Source organism: Gymnoscopelus microlampas, assembly GCF_963454915.1.
Source record: "Gymnoscopelus microlampas genome assembly, chromosome: 19".
NCBI lineage: Eukaryota > Metazoa > Chordata > Actinopteri > Myctophiformes > Myctophidae > Gymnoscopelus > Gymnoscopelus microlampas.
This window is the reverse complement of record NC_139956.1, coordinates 29,577,044-29,597,637: the sequence shown is the minus strand read 5'-3', so window position 1 is coordinate 29,597,637 and position 20,594 is coordinate 29,577,044. Positions and strand designations below refer to the sequence as shown.

At 41.1% G+C, this 20,594-nt stretch overlaps 2 protein-coding genes across 2 annotated transcripts in view; both read right to left on the bottom strand.

Moving 5' to 3' along the window:
* The window catches only part of LOC311034459 (transmembrane protease serine 9-like), a gene marked incomplete at its 5' end in the record, with an annotated part of 28,761 nt that extends 17,248 nt beyond the window's left edge, over positions 1 to 11,513 (bottom strand). The window contains 5 exons of the mRNA XM_084042339.1: positions 5,831 to 6,249; positions 6,694 to 6,830; positions 7,766 to 8,040; positions 8,708 to 8,876; positions 11,426 to 11,513. Coding sequence (XP_083898465.1) covers positions 5,831 to 6,249; positions 6,694 to 6,830; positions 7,766 to 8,040; positions 8,708 to 8,876; positions 11,426 to 11,513 — 1,088 coding nt within the window. The remainder of the gene's footprint in view (positions 1 to 5,830; positions 6,250 to 6,693; positions 6,831 to 7,765; positions 8,041 to 8,707; positions 8,877 to 11,425) is intronic.
* Positions 11,514 to 13,768: 2,255 nt separating this feature from the next.
* On the bottom strand, positions 13,769 to 20,357 carry LOC311034852 (serine protease 33-like). The gene is made up of 6 exons (XM_084042876.1): positions 20,238 to 20,357; positions 19,120 to 19,146; positions 17,778 to 17,940; positions 17,026 to 17,300; positions 16,123 to 16,259; positions 13,769 to 15,693 (listed from the first exon to the last, which is right to left on the bottom strand). The coding sequence occupies exons 1-6, from the start codon at positions 20,323 to 20,325 to the stop codon at positions 15,250 to 15,252; spliced, it is 1,134 nt and encodes a 377-aa protein (XP_083899002.1). The 5' UTR covers positions 20,326 to 20,357; the 3' UTR covers positions 13,769 to 15,249.
* Positions 20,358 to 20,594: the final 237 nt, after the last annotated feature.

The following is a 20,594-nucleotide window of genomic DNA, read 5'->3' as shown; positions in this document are numbered from 1 at the left end:
AACCGAACGTTCTCTATCGTATCGAGACTATCTCTCCACCCAACATATTTCATATGTATGAGGTGGAGAGATAGTCTCTTCACTCAAAGAACAAAGGTTACAACGTAACCGAACGATCTCCTTCTGTCCTCAAGTAACTCTGTCTTTTGAAAAGCCAGCAATCTCTATATTAGCCATATGATGTATAATATTACGCACCCACTCACCTTTGCAGCTAAGTGTCCCTTTTGAGGTTGAAGCACTGTCTGTACTGATGAGACTCAATTATTATTATCCAAAATAATTAGGATTTAATTTGTTTGTCGTTAATTGGCTCAGTAGTTAATGCAGACACACTATGTTTTAAAATGTGCAGCACATTGGAATAAACCCTATGACACATTAGGAGTCTATTAGTATCAGAAGCTGCCATGGTGATGACCCCTGACTGTGACACAAAGCTGATTTGGGCTAAAAGAAATCAGCCCATTTTTACATATTTTGTGTTTTTCTTGTAACTATTTGATGCTGTTGCTGCTCCAGGTTCCACCAGCATATGAAATAATCTCTTCTAAAACATTTTAATAATAATTTCTCATCTTTATTCCATAACATAGGGGGGGGGGGCTTAGCCCCACTAGCCCATTGATACCAGCCGGCCCTGTCTGGGGGTGATTAAATATGTTTTCATTATTAATCACTAACCAGTAACCACTCACAATGTATATAAAATGTTACTGTCTTTATACTTGCATTCTTACATGAATTTGAAATGTAGGCTAAATAAGTTTGATATATATTGTTGTCCTGTTATCTGATTTTTCTATTTATCAATCAGGTCATACATAATAATTCGTTTTCTCTAAGCTATATGTTAAACTTTACAAAATGATTAACTTTCCTCATTCACCTGAATGATGAAATGTTGAATCTGGCCTGACTTGAAATTCTAAGCCATTTCTCTGATGCTCACAATTAACTTTTGTACCACAAGAGGGAGTACTTCACATTTGCAACAAGAATTGAAACAAGAGGCAATACATGCAAGTTACTTGTCAATTTATGGAAACACATATTGTATGAAACTCTGTAGCCTACATACAATGACAGAAATAAGCAGGTGCATTATTTTCACCAGCCTTATAAATCCGCACCTGCAACTAATTCTGGTTTTATATATTCAGTAAGTGCGGAACATAGCAACATTACGTGTGAGTGCTGAGCAAACATGGGCAGTATTTTAAATACATGTATTTGAAATTCGCATTTCAAATACATGTATTTGAATAATCTTTTGTCATTTGTATTTGGCTGGGACAGAAGAAAATGTGATCTAGGCTGATTTTGTACATCTTTGCAGAGGTGGGGCATCCTTGTAGGGAGGAATAGGTAAATTTGGGTATAGCCACCGGAGTTACAATGTTACTGCTATTAATTAAGTGTGATAGGAAGGTAAACTGTGTTGAGAAACCTGTGTTGATTATGGTATTGTGACTTGACATTGACAAAGAGGGATATGTTGTTGTACCTTTATTTTATTCACTCAGTAAAACAACACAGGGCAAGTCTTGTCCAGAAAGGTCACTGGTGTGTAGTGGTGAAGAAACCAGCATACATGCACAAATTATGCAATGGGCACAGCAACTTTAAGCACTACTTATTCTAGATCAGTATAGTTCCCAAACCTTATAGCTCAAGACCCAAAAGAGAAATTAGATGTTTGCAGCAAAGTGCAGACATGTACACACATTTGCTCTTGACAACAGCCTCACCTAACTCACAGAGAATGTGAGTGAGAGAAGTACACCTAATCTACATCAGTATTGTAATCCGATATTGCATGTGTTGGCTATTGCATGATGTACTGTCAAACATTCAGGCAAACTGGTTACCATCTCTAAGCTTATGAGGCAATGACAAAAGAAAGAATTTGAATAATTTGAACTCAAATATGTATGTTGTGGTTGAATGGCAGGCCGAAAGAAACCCATTTGTTATTGTCACACCAGCAAGGGAGCGTCAGAGTGTCCTGTGTCCTAATCTAAATAAGATTACGAGCGAATGAAAACGACACACTGCCCAAATAGTTTAAAGAATTAATTCAAATATCTAGATAGATTTCTTCATTGAGACATTTGCATTTTGTTTTAAACATTTCAATTTCGCAGACAAATGTCATAGCTTAATCAAATGTTGCTTTTAATGAGCACAAATACTGTACATGCCAATAAGCCTCAGGGCTTTCTTGTGTTTTTATCCTCTCTGATATCTTTGTGTACGTGGTTGGAAGTACTATTGTGCTCTTTCTTTTAATAAAATCAATCAATCAAACTAATTAACAAGTTCCCCATGGGGATTTGCACTGTGCTGGTCAGCAGACCGTGGGCCCACTTCCCAATGCGATGGAAACACTCATACAACAGCCAACATTCAATCTATAATATGAATAAACCTCATCAGAAAAAAAGGACTGAGAGCAAGCAGAACAATGCCCCTGTATTTAGGGGGGTAAATACGCAATTTTCTGGTTGGGAGGAGGAGGGCGCTTTTCGATATCATTTCCATAGCGCTCCTCGCATGCAGCGTTTAGTAACACCCGCAACGTTCAAACCGATCAACCATTGCTGTGCTCGAATGTCCTGATCTACCATTATGTTATTACTTATTAGCACAAATAACTTAGCTGGAACAATGTAAGACTTCATATGGTTGTCGTAACCCATTTAGACCGGGAACCCCTATACGTAACTATACCTTTAAATCTGGGAACCCCTTTTGGGGTGGTTGTTGTTGCTATGTACAGAATTTAGCGACTGTAATTTTTGAATACATATTTGAAGTTTTTGAGAAAACCTCAGGTCAGGATTTAAAAGGCGTTTTAGAATCGGCCTCAGGTCTAAATGGGTTAATGGTTCAACGTCGGGTCTGTCTATCACCGTCTATCAAACAATCATATTGACGTGTCTGCATGACGTATAGTACCTGCGCCAGCAGTACTTCTTTTGTATACTATTCAACCATGATGAATCGTGAAAGAACGCAATCAGCGCTTCACGATGACGTCACATCCGGTCTCGCCAAGATCCCGCCCCTAGCAGCCGCTGATTGGTTTGCACACGCAGCGGTGCGGAGTGGCCTTACTCTCTGAGCGAGCCCAGATGGATGCTGTATTGTGAACAATACCGCCCCCATCTGGCTGAGTCAGGTTACAAAAGAGCAGCTTCTCCTCGAAAAGTTGAACTGTTTCCAGCTTGAAGCGCCCAGGGCGCTGCGCCTTTACCCACTTAAACCCTATGTGGTTGAGTGGACTCCGTGCAGGGCTCTTTACTAGGGTCTTTTCTGTTTTCGCTCTCCATTAAACATCTTTGCTGAAAATAGCCGATGGACAAGCTCAAAACGTGTCACAGCGTGACGCGTTGTGGGCTTGTCGATCTGCTATTTTCAGGTTACCGATGCTGTGGTTCAAGCGGTTAACGCCGGTCGTCGGGAGCGCTGAAGCGCTATGCTCGGGCACTGCGATGTCCGCTCATAATTCAGACCTCCCATTATTCAGAGATGTAACCCAATAGTCTGATAAACATTAGCTTAGTGTGAGGTTAGGGTTAGGCAGTGGTGGAAAGTAACCAAGTACATTCACTCAAGTTCTGTACTTTTTTGACAATTTTGAGGTGTTTTTTACTTTAATGGAGTATTTCCAATGTTCAGTACTTTTACTTTTACTCCACTACAATTATTTGAAAACATTAGTTACTAGTTACTTTGCAGATGCAACGCATTGTGAGCTTGTAGATCTGCTATTTTCAAAAGATTTGTATACATTTTATACATTTGAAAACTTGTGAAATGGCACAATCTGCATAATGACTACTTTCTACTTTTGGTACTTTAAGTACCTTTTTGATTCCAGTACTTTTAAGTAAGTAAGTAAATTTGAAATTCCGGACTTTTACTTATTAGAGTAGAGTAGTGTAGAGTATTTCTACATTGCAGTATTGAATATTTTACTTTTCCACCACTGGGGTTTGTTATAATGCGGCCAGTCGGAACAACGGGGAGTCTAGCTAACATTAGCTGCCTGCTTCTAGCTTGATAAACAAAAACAAACAACAGTAGCTGTATTTCTGAATTGCTCAATCAGAGGGACTGATGCTCAACTAACCTGCTCAGCAACAAACACACCGTTGAGCTGTTGCCAAGTCTTCAAATTTGAATGGCATGCCTGCTGTTGCACAGCTTTTGGAAGAAGTCAGAGTGTGTGTGTGTGTGTGTGTGTGTGTGTGTGTGTGTGTGTGTGTGTGTGTGTGTGTGTGTGTGTGTGTGTGTGTGTGTGTGTGTGTGTGTGTGTGTGTGTGTGTGTGTGTGTGTGTGTGTGTGTGTGTGTGTGTGTGTGTGTGTGTGTGTGTGTGTGCGTGCGTGCGTGCGTGCGTGCGTGCGTGCGCGCGCTAGCCCGGGTCCGTGCATGCGTTCGTGTGTGTGACTTTTTGGGGTATGATAGATAACATAACTAGAAAAATATGTTTGAACCATGATATGAAGTTATCATAACTAGGACATTATTTTATACAATATAATGCTACTGTAAAAAGTAATTGGAGGGCACTCGGCCCTACAATAAAAAAAAAACATAAAACATTTAAAACAAAGCATCTTGTTTATTTATTATTCATTCATAATGCCTTTAATAGAACATAATACAAATAATCCCCAGCCACAGTTGACACATGTTTTAGGCAGTGGATATTGTTTGATCAGACAGCATTGGTAAAAGAAAGGACATTGAAGGAGTAGTTCACCCGAAAGATTACCTATCTTGTAACAAATACACACCCTATGAAGCCGTGAATTTGTGGACATGTTTTAGTTTTTGTCGTATTCTCATGGAGATTTATTTTTTGTGTCTGAGACAATAATTTATTGTCTCAGACACAAAAAATAAATCTCCATGAATTCAAGGCTTCATGGAGAGTGTAACTGATACAAGATAACTACTCCTTTTAGACTCCCCAGATCTTTACCCCAACCATAATTATACATACCAATCACACACCTAAACTTAACTACATTAACAGTGCCTAATATCCTGTGGTTCTCAAACCTTTTCATGTCAGGGACCCCAATATTGATATATGTATTTGGCCGGTGACCCTCCTTTCCGGAAAATATGTTGTGCCAGTGACCCCCAGGAGAGAAGATCTGTGCTTAACACGATACTTAGTTGCAGAAGCTTAAACTAGGCTGAAACCTCCCCTCTCCAAGCCACTCCAAGATATGTTGATAACACCTTTGGCATCAGCCTGCAGTCTTTAAAATCTACTCTACCCCTCCCACACCCTATGCTTCCCACTATGGCAGATGACCGGTATTAGCTAAGTATGCTCACTTTGGCTGCATAATCTGTTGGATGCATGTGAAGGGAAGGGGGAGAGTGCTTTATTGACCTTGTTTATAGACCCCTTAACAGACGACGTCACACTGATAAGAACCAGTATGCGTGCAACCAGTATGCGTGCGATGAAACCCATTCTATCAGGTCTCGCTAGGACGCGCCTCACTAGCCAACACACAAGAGGGGGTTGGGGAGCGCTGAAACCAGCGCACCCCGAAATAACAGGTTGGGAATTGATTGCGTGAAACAATCACCTGTGCGTCCAGTCTCAATGTTAGTAAACAAATAATTGGTCTATAAGTAGGCCATGCGTCGCACATATAGCACATATCGCACATATCGCACAACGGGGCTTTAAGCAACAGAAACCGCACACAATAGAGAAGCAATGTAAAGAGAAGATTCCTGTGGGCAACGTACAGTAAACTTAACATAATGCAACTTGGTGCCTTGAAAAGCCCTTACGCAAAACCAGCCATGCTATAGAGCATCAGCGCAAGAGTTAAGACATAAGTGAAGTAGGAGAAATGGATGGTGTTTGGGCCACCACAAAATAGACTCTCACACGGTTTAACGGGTGGTGGTAGATGTGTGGGGTCATGTGTGGTCATGGGTGGCCATGTGGGATATGTGGTCATGGGTGGTTTTGTAGGACACTGAAAACCCACATCACTGTCGGTGCCGGGGGTCATAAACATGACAAAGCCTGGCAGGTCGGTGGTGATGTGCATCATGATCCACTCCTGGAACTGTGACACGCGAGCATAGACTCCTGGGACTCCTGGCAGAGCACAGCCCCGACCGAAGCTCACAACCCCAGACTGGACCCAGTGGGCTGTACCGTTGTGCATCATGCGGTTCACCATTGGCCCACCAGAGTCTCCCTGATGAAAGGAGAGATTTATGATGTTGTTTATACATTTAAGAAGCTTTTTCTCTTTGTCCCTTAAAGGAGTAGTTTACCCCAAAAAATGTATTATTTTCTACCAATTACGCACCCCATGAAGCCTTGAATTCATGGAGATTGTTTAGTTATTGTCTCCTTCCTAAGCCAACAATTTGATGACTGGCAGAGACTCAATGGAGACTCTTTGAGTCAAAGACTCCGCTGTTCATCAAATTATTGGCTGAAACAAAAAAATCTCCATGAATTCAAGGCTTCATGGAGTGTGTAAGCAAATAAGTCATTTTATGGGTGAACTACTCCTTTGATTGTCAAAAAAGCATGGAATTAAAATGCACTGTATGAAAGAAAAATATTGATGAAAATAGATTGATATGGACAGAGAGTGATAGATTGATCACAGAGAAAGAGCACGATATGTCACCTGACACGAGTCCTTTCCTCCTTCATTTGTACCAGCACAAATCATGTTGTCTGTGATAGTATAGGAGCAGCCACACTGGTTGTTTCCCACGATCGGAACATCAACTTCCTGAAGGTTCTGGGGAGAGGCCAGGGGAACTAATGGAAGACATTTAAAAAGGAGTCATTTTCATGAATACACCTTTAGTGATAGAATAAATAATATTAAAGGTCCGGCATATTTGTCAGATTCCATTACGATTAGCTATTAGTTTGCAGCACTGGCCTGTTTTAGAAAAAAAGACCACAAATCATGAACACATAGTCTGATCTGCCGCAAATTTCACTCGTTCAGGGGCATCTAAACAATGCAGAGCCAAAAGTGATTTCACTTACACCCATAGGGGGCTGGCTCCACAAATGCTAGAAATGTCACTGTTGGCGAAACGTGACCCCCTTCCCCCCCCACCCCACCAAATTAGGCACAAAATGGTCTTGTGAGTATGTCAAATTTGTCAATGACCATCAAACAGCGTTTTGAAACGCCACGCTGTTTGCGTGTAATTGCCTTCATTAATGTGTGGTCAGGGCTTATTTCTTACCAACAAAAAAAAAGAAAACACCACTCTGTACGCAACATCCAATCATACACACAGGCGTTTGTACGTCCACAAACGTGGACAGTTCTACAACATCTACATGTATTTCCCCTGCAGCTTGGAACTTGAACCAAGCAGTCAACTAGTCTAGTAGGTGTCCTACTCAACACCAGCGTCTATATTTCTCAGTGGAAGAGTAAGGAGACCACCTCTAACCACTACAGATATTCTAGCAACTACCTTGCGTTTAGAAGTCCACAGACATATTGGTAGGTGGTGATCAGGGTTGCCAATGTGCTTATTATAATTTCCCCGCAATATTCTATTTGAAAATAGCCGATCTACAAGCTCACCATAGTGGCTTCTTTTGGGCTGGTTTTCCTAGACCTGGTTGCTTGTTTCTCTCACAGAATGTGGCAACACTGGTGGTGATCTCTTACAACGCGCCTCACCATGCTGCTTAGTTCTCACTCTCCAGATCTGTCTTATACTCACCACCAAGATCCTCTGTCCCCCATCCAGTCACCCAGCTCATGGTTCCATTGTAGAAGGTGCTGTTCATTGCCGCCAGACAGACCGGGCGAATGTAAGGAGTGAAGGTGACAGGGCTGGAGAGCTTCAGTAGAACGATGTCGCTGTCCATCTGCGCCAGCTGATCGTAGTTAGGATTGCGGATGACCTTTAAGACCGTCCTGTTCACCTCATTGGGGTTCATTAATTCCTGGGATTGGCGACCCAAGAAGATGGTAATGTTTTCATTGTTCTGATAGCTGAAAGAGAGTGTGTGGAGGGAGGGGGGAGGGGGGGATAACGAATGTTGAGAAGAATTCTGATCTGATTCGGAACACACACACTCACTCACTCACTCACACACACACACACACACACACACACACACACACACACACACACACACACACACACACACACACACACACACACACACACACACACACACACACACACACACACACACACACACACACAGAGAAATGTAACTTAGCGTGCTGTACGGCACGTTGTTGCCATTCACATGGCACGTGGCCGTTGTATGTGCATTGTGCACGCATATTCGCATCACGTTCTACTATGCTGTACCCTGAAATTATAAACCGGTTTCTGCACATACCTAGGGATGTATGCAGCACTCTTTAAATTATCTGGAATGCACCCTTCTAACAATACAAGTCGAGTTATTTGCATATTGAAACGGATTTGAAATGTCAAACATATCAAGCATCTGACGTTTTTACATAAAGTTCATCATGCAACGCGAGCGTGTTCCGTTATTTTCATTTATACTTCATGAAAATAGCTGATCTATCGACATGCCCAAAATAGGGATTTTTGCATTAAATTATCAATAAAAAAAACATAAAAATCTATTAGTTTGATTGTTGCACCACTAATATGGACACTAATACATAAAATGTTCACCTTGGGAAGCAGTGGGCAGCGGACAGCACCCATTCACTGTTGATGAGGGAACCTCCACAGAAATGACCGTAATAAGGAGGACTGTGTATGCTGACCTGCCAAGGCCAGCCCCCAGGGGGCGCGTCCTCTCCTCCAACGATTTTGCTGTTCATAGGAGCCTGGCCGCACACTAACGAAACAACACACTCATCATTAGGGTTGGGATCCGGATCCGGAGGAACCGGAATCGGTTCCATCACATTTGGAATTATTTCCGGAACCGGAAACAATTCACACAGTCAGAGCTGGTTATGTGGAGTTCACGTCGGCTATATACGATTACAACACCGGTGGTTCTCAAACTTTCTAATTTCAAGGACCACCATAACTCTGCAAGTTATGGTGGTCCAGTTATGGTGTTCCTTTTGAACACTCTTGAGAGTTACAGACCCGTGAGGGGCCATTTGGAACCCTCTATAGGAATCGTTAAAGGGAACTGTTAATGATTATTATTATTACAACTATTATTATTATTAGTACTACTAGCAGCAGCAGCAGCTGTAGTAGTAGTAGTAGTCAATGTATTGCAAGTTAGTCGTATGAAATTGTTGTATAAGTCTAACATGTTCTATTTTACAGTACATTGCTGCATAAATATTATACTTTATAGCTTGAATTCTTAACCACTTAACCCCCAGCATCCGTATTGTGGGAAAGCTTTTGCTAAAAATAGCTGATGGACAAGCTCACTCACAACGCGTCGCTGCATTTGCTTGCCTATTCCTCGCCTATGACACGCCCCGAATCGGATTGCCAGGTTGAAAGTCTTTAAGTCTGTAGTGGGTTTTTTATCAACATTTAACCAATGTAAAGTATTAACAAGATCTTGTGCCTTAACGTTAACTACACTAGATCCATTGGAACAGAGGTATTTTTTATCCATTTCCTGAAAAGTAACGGTTTTGGAAATAAGGTTTTCCCCCGACAGCAACAAGGTTTTCTTACGTGGGAAATAACTGCTAACTCTAACAGTGTTAGAATCACGCTCCATTTTGATTGATTGATTGATTGAATACTTAAGTAGTTAAAAATGTAAACAGCACGGAAGTACAGTAAAACACTTGGGCTAAAAAACGATAACACAAAGAAGTCCTGGGGACTTGCAATGCAGTGCCATTGCCCAATTCCTCACAGTCTACTAGCTGCTCTTTAGGAAAATAAGCAATTCTTTTTCATACATTAATTCGGCTGCAAGAAGTGACATTTAATGAACTTAAAGACAAACAGTGCAGATAAACCTGGATGCTTACCAGACACTGATGGTTGTGAGTAACAGCCTGAAATTGAAAGAAAAGAAAGACATTTGTAATGATCAGTACACAGCACAGTTTGATAATATGGAGCATTTCCATGCATGTGTGAGTCATGCCAGACCCATAGAGAGAGAGAGTTACGACACGCTTTGACCTCGCCGCTAAGCGGGCCGCTATGGACTGTAACTGTAGTTCCAAACATTTTCAACGCTGACGCTAGTGTCGTCACTCTCATATTAGATCACGCTTGTACTTTAACCCATTAAGACCTGAGGCCGATTAGTGATCAGTGGTGCTCAAACTTTTTCATTTCAAGGACCCCCACAATTTTGTGTATTCGCCCGCCAACCCCCATCTCATAATATTTAGTTCCAGGGACTCCTGGAACTCAAAGATTTGCAGATTTTGCACACATTTTCACGATTCTTTCAAAAAATATCAGATGAGCTTGTATATCTGCTATTTTTGAATAAACAAAGTATAAAATAATGGTGAACCAATGTGCTATACTGTATATATAGCTAAAATCTAAAATGACATGGGTTAAGTATGAGTGACTCTGACTGCGTGTGTCTTCACAAAGCAAAGAAACTTGGGGAATTTTGTAAAAGAAAATGTAAGGGTGCAAGTGTTACCGAAGGTTCTGGTCACAGTTGACTTAAAATAGAAATAAAAAGACACAGAAGGCATCTATCAGCTCTTAATGAGACCAAATGCATTTGAAGAATATTAAGTCCACATCAATTATCACTGTGAAATGATATTGCAACTGGAAACGACCAGAAACCTAAACTCTTATGAATCTCCTTCATCTGCCTTGCTCTTCAGTTTGGGTTTAAAGGCCGAAGACAAACAATGCACCAAAACCATGGGCTAGTACAAATAACTAGAAAAAATATATTCTGCTATATCAATGCAGCTCACAATAACGTAGTGCCCATTGATCATTGGTACAATACAGTTTCAGTTTTATTATGACCTCTTAAGCCAATGGCTAAGTACACGTCAAATAAGGCAGGCATAACACGTACATACAATATACACATGCATGCACAGTTGTTAAAATGAGTAAAAATACTTAAAAGTTGTTAAAATTAGTAAAAAATAATACTTAAACGTTGTTAAAATGAGTAGAAACGTCTTAAAAGTGCATAAAATTAGTAAAATAACTTAAAAATACTTAAAAATTAGTAAAACATACTTGTTAGTACACAAATGAGTAAAGATACTTAAACGTTGTTACAACAAATCAGTCCAAACGAACAACCAGCCCAATAAACATTTAAAATATAGAAGTTCAAACTGAAGACACTAATGGTTTACTCATACTTTACAGCAGAATCAGTAGTTTATACTGATTAATACACACACAAGAGAGGACAGAGGAAACAACATTGTTTTTAAAAAAAACAAAGCTTAGCTTTACCTTTGAACAGCACGACGACCAACAGGCATAGCCCATATAGTGGCCTATGGAGGGCCATGTTTGCTTTGTGTTGGTGGCAGGTGGTCATCACCCTTAAATATCTCTCTTTCTGCTTAACTCCGCCCACACAGTTGCACCTTTCATCCTTTGCCTCTATGGAGCTATTCTCAGTCATTTGGCCCCTCTCTCAATCCATCAACATCCATGTTCAAGACATTTTACTTCATGGCTACGGATGGATAGGTTAACACCTACTGTATTGTAGGCTTCTATTTGGGGAAGTTTACCGTTTTCCTTTTCCTTCTTTGGAAATATTTTCTTTCACATCAGGACAATGGTCATTAGACCATTAGATCATTTGAACAATAACCCATCTATCTCCCAGACTCCCTCCTCAGTCAGAGTTCAGAGTTTGAATGAATGCAGAATTATGTGCAGGATGTAATTTGTATAATATGAGGGAACTTAATTGAATTGACTATATTGTTGTTGTTTTTTTAAAGAAAGTGTTAAAATTATGTCTTTATGTGGACACGCCTCCAGTTCATTAAGTATACCTGGTTTAGCACCTTAGCACCTCCTACCTGAACCAGTCCCTCCGCCTCCTCCTACAAGACCACCCACCTGTCCTAGTCCCTCCTCATCCTCATGAAAGGACTGCCCATGGCCCTTCCCAGTTGTTGCTTTTAGAGCAATGGTTGTCAAACTGGGGTCTGGTGACGCCTAGGGGTCGTTGAGGGGGTTCCAGAGGGTCCACAGCAAAATAATATACCATCAAAATCAGCGTAACCAGTTGAAACCTTTACATTGGCTATTTGAAAATAGCAGATCTGAAAGCTGTCACATTGCGACACAGGTAGCGACAGTTTTTACAGATTGTTTGATATGGCACTGGACATCTACAACAGCAAAGCTTGGACAAATATAACACATCACATTTTTAGTTGGAAATAAATGGAACCAAATGGACCCTATGGGTCCATTTACACTCTCAGAGTTACAGATTATGTAGGCAATGTAAGGGCATATTTGGTTCCTTACTATCAATCATTTTGCTCTGAGTTGCGCAATTGCATTTATTTATTTATTATTGAGAATAGAATGGATTTGTTCTATTTTGTCTTTGCAGAGAAAGTAGGAGGAAGAAAGGAACTTACCAGTATGAACTTCAAATTAAAACCTGTATTGAGTAACCATAGTACACTGCTTTCTCTTATGATACTATTCATGGAGTCTTATTTTGAAAAGCCACAACAGGAAGTCTGATAGTTATTTACTAACTACTTGTTGATACTGGTAGGAATCAAAGCCGTGCTCAATGAATGGATTATGTTTTTTGATCGCTCATATTAACCTTTTTACCAACGTGAACACCATGCAATGTGGAATTTTCTTTCAATCATCCGTTGCAGTAGTGAGTCTCATGGATTGTTTTTCTCTCTCTCTCTCTCCCTCTGTGTGTTTACCTTGCCTCACACATTTCCCGACCGGCAGAACTGGTTTCATTTGTTTTGTACACCAATAAGTCAGTGTCATTGTGAGAACAGACATATCAAGTTCACAGATGATCCTGTCATTGATTATATATGATGAACATATGGCTGTCACACAGGCATTATCACTTTATGCGCATATGAAAATGAATACATAGTATGTACCTCCACTGCTCGATCTGCTGGCAGCCTTGCACTATCACTATGCATGAACTTACACAATCACTTATCTGCTGTATCTGCTTCTAAGAGTTTTCTCTTTTGCACAAGATACTATTCTCTAGTCTGCTGTTTTTTTTCTTCTTTTCTTTTCTTTTCTTTTTTCTTTTCTTTTAACCACATGAACGGTAGCAACCCTATTATGGGGTGAACATTGGGCAAAAATAGCCCATCCACAAGCTCACAACATCTGTGAGCTTGTAGATCATCTATTTTCATCAAAGAGTTTTGGTGTGGATGGAAAATAGGACCCTTGGTCAACTAAGTATAGGGCTTAAGTGGTTCATTTCACTATGCATCTTATGTACATTTTGTATTGTGTCATGTTATCTGACTTTGTCACTGACATATTAGACGCTGCAAAACATCAACACCAAATGTCATAAATAAATAAATAATTCACCCACACTTCCCCACTTTCACCTAGTTACACCAAATCCATGCCTACGTTTTACCTTGTTAATGGCTCTAACCTGAAGCAGCTGCAGGCAGTAATGTGATTGCCCCCCACGTAAAGCTAAACGTCCACTCCCTTTTTTAAAAGCTGAAATATTGTAAATAGCCTACAGATATTTGGGCTTCCTTTCTCTGCACAGAGATCCATACAAGACATAGACAAAGTTTACAAATGTACATTTGAATAAAAGTAAAACTTTAATAGTTTAGCATACCATTCAAAGTGTCTTAATAAGATACAAAGTTAAGATGTTTTACTTGAAGCAATTAGAATCTAAGCAACATACATTTGACACCCAGGACTAGAGTGAATATAATTCCCTTGTACGTTAAAGCTGCATTGTGCGATATTTAATATAATCACATATAGGATTGTCAAGGCGGTTGGTTTTATGTGAGTTGAGACTCAGAGTCAGACACTCCTATGTACAACGGGGGGGGGGGAGGGGGGGGGGGCTTTACACTGCTAAAAACAGTGTAAAGCATAGGCCACCACCTAGGTTGCACATGAACTCTGCAGCCGCACTGAGGCCACTGCTGGAAAGCATCCCAGCCCAAACATTAATGTAACTAATTATTGGGCCGCGCGACCCGTACATGACCGTACATGGCCCAGCGGCCCACCGGGCATATATGCCCGGTACGCCAAATGGCCAGTCCGCCCCTGTTTCAGCCAATCAATCAATGCTCTGCATTAATGCTCTGCATTACACTGTTAAAAACAGTGTAAAGCATAGGCCACCACCTAGGTTGCACACGGCCCACCGGGCATATGCCGGGTACGCCAAATGGCCAGTCCGCCCCTGTTTCAGCCATCCAATCAATGCTCTGCATCACTTACGAGTTACGACTGTGTTTGCTACCGTACAAAAATATGCAGGTACGTGACACCTGTCACCAAACCCTCTAAAACAGTGGTTCTTAACCTCAACCCCCCAAAATAATCATATTTGAAACGGGGACCCTCGGTTCTACAGATAAATATTGTGAACATAGCCGATTCACAAGCTCACAACGCCTCACGTTGCGTGGTGTTGTGAGCTTGTAGATCAGCATTTTTTTTTTCTTTTTTTTCTTTCTCTCTTATATTATTTAACACTTTGGCTGATTTGACCTTTTTTGTTGTTGTTGGTATTAAAAAGGTCTTAAAAGTCGTTACGTTGTTACTTTACTGTCATCTGGGGACCCCCCCCCCCCCAAAATCATGTGGGACCCCCCTGGTTGGTCCCGACCCACAGGTTAAGAACCACTGCTCTAAAAGTATGCGCTTCACGCGATACTTAGTTGCAGAAGCATAAATTAGGCTGAAACCTCCCCTCTCCAAGCCACTCCAAGATATGTTGATAACACCTTTGGCATCAGCCTGCAGTCTTTAAAATCTACTCTCCCCCTCCCACACCCTATGCCTCCCACTATGGCAGATGACCGGTATTAGCTAAGTATGCTCACTTTGGCTGCATAATCTGTTGGATGCATGTGAAGGGAAGGGGGAGAGTGCTTTATTGACCTTGTTTATAAGTAGGCCACATATCGCATATATCGCACAATGGGGCTTTAAGCAACAGAAACCGCACACAATAAAGAAGCAATGTAAAGAGAAGATTCCTGTGGGCAAAGTAAACTTAACATAATGCAACTTGGTGCCTTGAAAAGCCCTTACGCAAAACCAGCCATGCTATAGAGCATCAGCGCAAGAGTTAAGACATAAGTGAAGTAGGAGAAATGGATGGTGTTTGTGCCACTACAAAATAGACTCTCACACGGTTTAACGGGGTGTGTTGGATGTGTGGTCATGGGTGGCCATGGTGGATATGTGGTCATGGGTGGCCATGGGGGATACGTTGTGGATGGTTGTGGTGGTTGTGTAGGACACTGAAAACCCACATCACTGTCGGTGCCGGGGGACATGAACATGACGAAGCCTGGCTGGTCGGTGGTGATGTGCATCATGATCCACTTCTGGAACTGAGACACGCGAGCATAGACTCCTGGGACTCCTGGCAGAGCACAGCCCCGACCGAAGCTCACAACCCCAGACTGGACCCAGTGGGCTGTACCGTTGTGCATCATTTGGTTCACCATTGGCCCACCAGAGTCTCCCTGATGAAATGAGAGATGATGATGATGTTGTTTATACATTTAAGATTTTTTTTCTCTTTGTCCCTTAAATGAGTAGTTCACCCAAAAACATCACTTATTTTCTATCAATTACACACCCCATGAGGCCTTGAATTCATGGAGATTTCTTTTGTTTTTGTCTCATTTCTAAGCCAACAATTTGATGACCGGCAGACACTCAATGGAGACTCTAGCTGGTCATCAAATTATTTTTTTAGGAATGCGACAAAAACTAAGAAATGTAATTGATAGCAAATAAGTCCTTTTTTTGGCTGAACTACTCCTTTAATTGTCAAAAAAGCAGACAGACAGACAGACAGACAGACAGACTGTCAGACCCACCCACCCACCCAGAGAGACACAGAGAGATTGATAGATGGATATGGACAGAGAAAGAGTCCGATATGTCACCTGACACGAGTCCTTTCCTCCTTCATTTGTACCAGCACACATCATGTTGTCTGTGATAGTATAGATGCAGCCACACTGGTTGTTTCCCACGATCGGAACATCAACTTCTTGAAGGTTCTGGGGAGAGGCCAGGGGAACTAATGGAAGACATTTAAAAAGAGTCATTTGCATGACTACAACTTTAGTGATAGAATGAATAATACTAAAGGTCCAGCTATTTTTTCACTGCACAACAAAGGACCTCGAATTATTAAATTATTCATTACTGTCAGTGTTTGGCAAATGTCTGTCATCAACATGGAAATAGGAACAGTTATTGCTTCTACTTCTAGACGGTATCACAAATCGGTACACATTCTCCCTGGAGTCATGTTATCAAGATTTATCTGTCAGATTTGTCAGATTCCATTAAGATTGGCTTCCAAAGTTTGCGGTCTGATCTGTCGCAAATTTCATTCGTTCAGGGGCATCTAAACAATGCAGAGCCAAAAGTGATTTCACTTACACCCATAGGGGTCGCCACAAATGCTACAAATTTCACTGTTTGTGAAACGTGACCTCCCCCCCACCCCCCCCCCCCCCCCACACACACACACACACACACACACACACCAAATTAGGCACAATATGGTCTCGTTAGCCATACGTCAATAGCCATCAAACAGGGTTTTGAAACCATACTGTTTGCATGTAATTGCCTTCACAAATGTGTGGTCAGGGCCTATTTCTTACCCCCCCAAAAAAGGAAAACTCCAACCACTACAGATGTTCTAGCAACTACCTTGCATTTAGAAGTCCACAGACATATTGGTAGGTGCCAGGTGGTGATCTCTGACCGTTCTACAACGCGCCTCACCATGCTGCTTAGTTCTTACTCTGATTCCAGATCTGTCTTATACTCACCACCTGATCCCTCTGTCCCCCATCCAGTCACCCAGCTCGTGGTTCCATTGTAGAAGGTGCTGTTCATTGCCGCCAGACAGACCGGGCTAATGTAAGGAGTGAAGGTGACAGGGCTGGAGAGCTTCAGTAGAACAATGTCGCTGTCCATCTGCGCCATCTGATCGTACTGAGGATGGGGGATGATCTTTACGACGGTCCTGTTCACCTCATTGGGGTTCATTAATTCCTGGGATTGGCGACCCAAGAAGATCATAACGCTGTCATTGTTCTGATAGCTGAAAGAGAGTGTGTGGAGGAGGGGGGGGGGGGAGGGACAACGAATGTTGAGAAGGATTCTGATCGGATTCTGAACACACACGCGCACACACATGAAAAACCCATGCAAAACACACTCACGCACACATGCAGACAACTTAAATTTTAGATATGAACACTGATATGGTGATATGGACTAGGGATGCAACTACAGAAACATATAGATAGATTTTTGATTAATTTAATTAAAATACATATTTTTTTAATTATATAACCACAAATCTATTAACCATTTAAGCGTTAATTTATACTTCATGAAAATAGCTGATCTAACCGGTTCACAATGTATGTTTTTTTTTTTGTACTTTAATGACATGCCCACAATAATAATAATAATCAATTATTGTATTGAATTATCAATAAAAACACCAAAATAATCTATTAGTTTGATTAACTGTTGCACCACTAATATGGTCACTAATACATAAATGTTTCACCTTGGGAAGCAGTGGGCAGCGGACAGCACCCATTCACTGTTGATGAGGGAACCTCCACAGAAATGAGAGCCACCACCGTGTATGCTGACCTGCCATGGCCAGCTGCCAGCGGGTGCGTCCTCACCTCCAACGATTTTGTTGTTCATAGGAGCCTTGCCGCACACTAACGAAACAACACACTCATCATTAGGGATTGGGATCTGGAACCGTAGGAACCGGGTTCAACATTGAGGACCCGGAATCGGTTCCATCACATTTGGAATTGTTTCCGGAGAGCGGTTTATCACACCGTCAGAGCTGGTTTTGTGGACTTCACGTATACGATTACAACACCGGTGGTTGTCAAACTTTTTTGCTGCATAAATATTATACGTTATAGCTTGAATTCTTAACCACTTAAACCCCAGCATCCGTATTGTGGGAAAACTTTAGCTGAAAATAGCGACCATAATAGCTCACAAGCTCACGACGCGTTGTGAGCTTGTCGATTGGCTATTTTCGGCGAAAGCTTTCCCCACTCATCCATAATGGGGTGTACTGTAAGTGGTTCTCTATCTATTCTTGTATGTTACCATGAGCGCATATCATTACTGTTCAGGGAGAAACATTATCTCCATATTTCATAATTTTTCATAAATGAATGCCCTCATTCAGACTTTATCATGTGAGGGTGTCGCAAAAAAGTAGCGAAAACAGCATATGTACGCATCGAGGTGCCATGCCTTGTGAGCTTAGTTTTGAAAACTTTTCTCTATTCCTCGCTTATAACACGCCCCAAATAGGATTGCCAGGTTGAAAGTCTTTAAGTCTGGCAGTGGGTTTTTATAAATATTTAACCAATGTAAAGTATTAACAAGAGCTTGCGACTAAATATTAACTATACTAGATCCATTGGAACACAGGTTATCTTTTCCATTTCCTGAAAAGTATAACGGTTTTGGCTATATTTACAGAGGAGAAAAAGGAAAATCGGCAGCAGTGCATGATGCCTCATTTCAAGGGGATTTAATATCAATCTCTACTTGCAGTCCATCCACAGAGGGACTGGTTGCTTTTGGGAAGCATTGTTTGTAGATACAGTAGGCTGTTTTCCTCTACGTTTGCACAACACTGTCATGCAATAAAGTACACATGGCATTCATTTATGAAAAAGAAAAACACAAAAATATGAAATATGGAGATGTGGTTTCTGCCTGACAGAGAGCAATGCAATGCTATTGCCCAATTCCTCACAGTCTACTAGCTGCTCTTTAGGAAAATAAGCAGTTATTTTACATTCATTAATTTGGCTGCAGTAAGTGACATTTAAAGACAGACAGCGCAGATAAACCTGGATGCTTACCGGACGCCGATGGTTGTGAGTAACAGCCTGAAATTGAAAGAAAAGAAAGACATTTGTAATGATCAGTACACAGCACAGTTTGATAATATGTGGCATTTCCATACAGCATACAGTATGTGCATGTATGTGTGAGTCATGCATGTACTTTGACCCCTGTCTCAAAATATTTAGTTCCAGGGACCCCTGGAACTTTTTGCAAAACAACGATTTGCACACATTTTCACGATTTTTCAAAAATATCAGATGAGCTTGTATATCTGCTATTTTTGAATAGCCAAGGTATAAAATAATGGTGAACCAATGTGCTATATATTTAGCTAAAATCTAAAATGACACAGATGCTTTCCTGGTTTTAATGGGTTTGCATTTGCATTCATGTGTCTTCACAAAGCAAAGAAACTTTAGTTATTTTCGGGGGGAAAAAATGTATTACTGAAGGTTCTGGTCACAGTTGACTTTAAAAAAAAGACACGGAAGGCATCTATCAACTCTTAATGAGACCAAATGCATTTGAATATTAAGTCCACTTCAATTATCACTATGAAATGTTATTGCACCTGGAAACAACCGGAAACCTAAACTCTTATGAATCTCCTTTATCTGCCTAGCTCTTCAGTTTAGGTTCAGGGCCCAAGACAAACAATGCACCAAAACCACAGGCTAGTACAAACAACTAGAAAAATGTATATTCTGCTATATCAATGCAGCTCACAATAATGTGGTGCCATTGATCATTGGTACAATACATCTGAGTTTCAGTTTTATTAGGACCTCTTTAGCCAATGGCTAAGTACACTTAAAATAAGGCAGGTATACACGTACATACAATATACACACTCTACATAAAGTATACACACACACACACACACACACACACACACACACACACACACACACACACACACACACACACACACACACACACACACACACACACCAAAAATCAGTCCAAATGAACAACCAACCCAATAAGCATTTAAAATATAGAAGTTCAAACTGAAGACACTAATGCTTTACACATACTTTACAGCAGAATCAGTAGTTTATACTGATTAATACACACACAAGAGAAGAGAGAGGAAACAAAATAGTTAAAAAAAACAAAAAAACAGCTTTACCTTTGAACAGCAGGACGACCAACAGGCATAGCCCATATAGTGGCCTATGGAGGGCCATGTTTGCTTTGTGTTGGCTGCAGGTGGGCATCACCCTTACATATATCTCTTTCTGCTTAACTCCGCCCACACAGTTGCACCTTGCATCCTTTGCCTCTACGCAGTTATTCTCGGATATTTGGCCACTCCCGCAATCCATCAACATCCATGTTCAAGACATTTTACTTCATGGCTATGGATGGATAGGTTAACACCTACTGTACTGTAGGCTTCTATTTGAGGACGTTTTTTTTTTTTCTTCCTTCTTTGGAAATACTTTCTTTCACATCAGGACGATGATCATTAGACCATTAGATCATT

Excerpts from the sequence above, each read along its gene's own strand:
- LOC311034852 (XM_084042876.1), bottom strand. The coding sequence starts at position 20,325 with ATGCCCACCTGCAGCCAACACAAAGCAAACATGGCCCTCCATAGGCCA. Across the intron at positions 19,147-20,237 it reads GGTCGTCCTGCTGTTCAAAG|GCTGTTACTCACAACCATCG; the intron begins GTAAAGCTGTTT and ends TTTCAATTTCAG. Across the intron at positions 17,941-19,119 it reads CTCACAACCATCGGCGTCCG|TGTGCGGCAAGGCTCCTATG; the intron begins GTAAGCATCCAG and ends TTGTTTCGTTAG.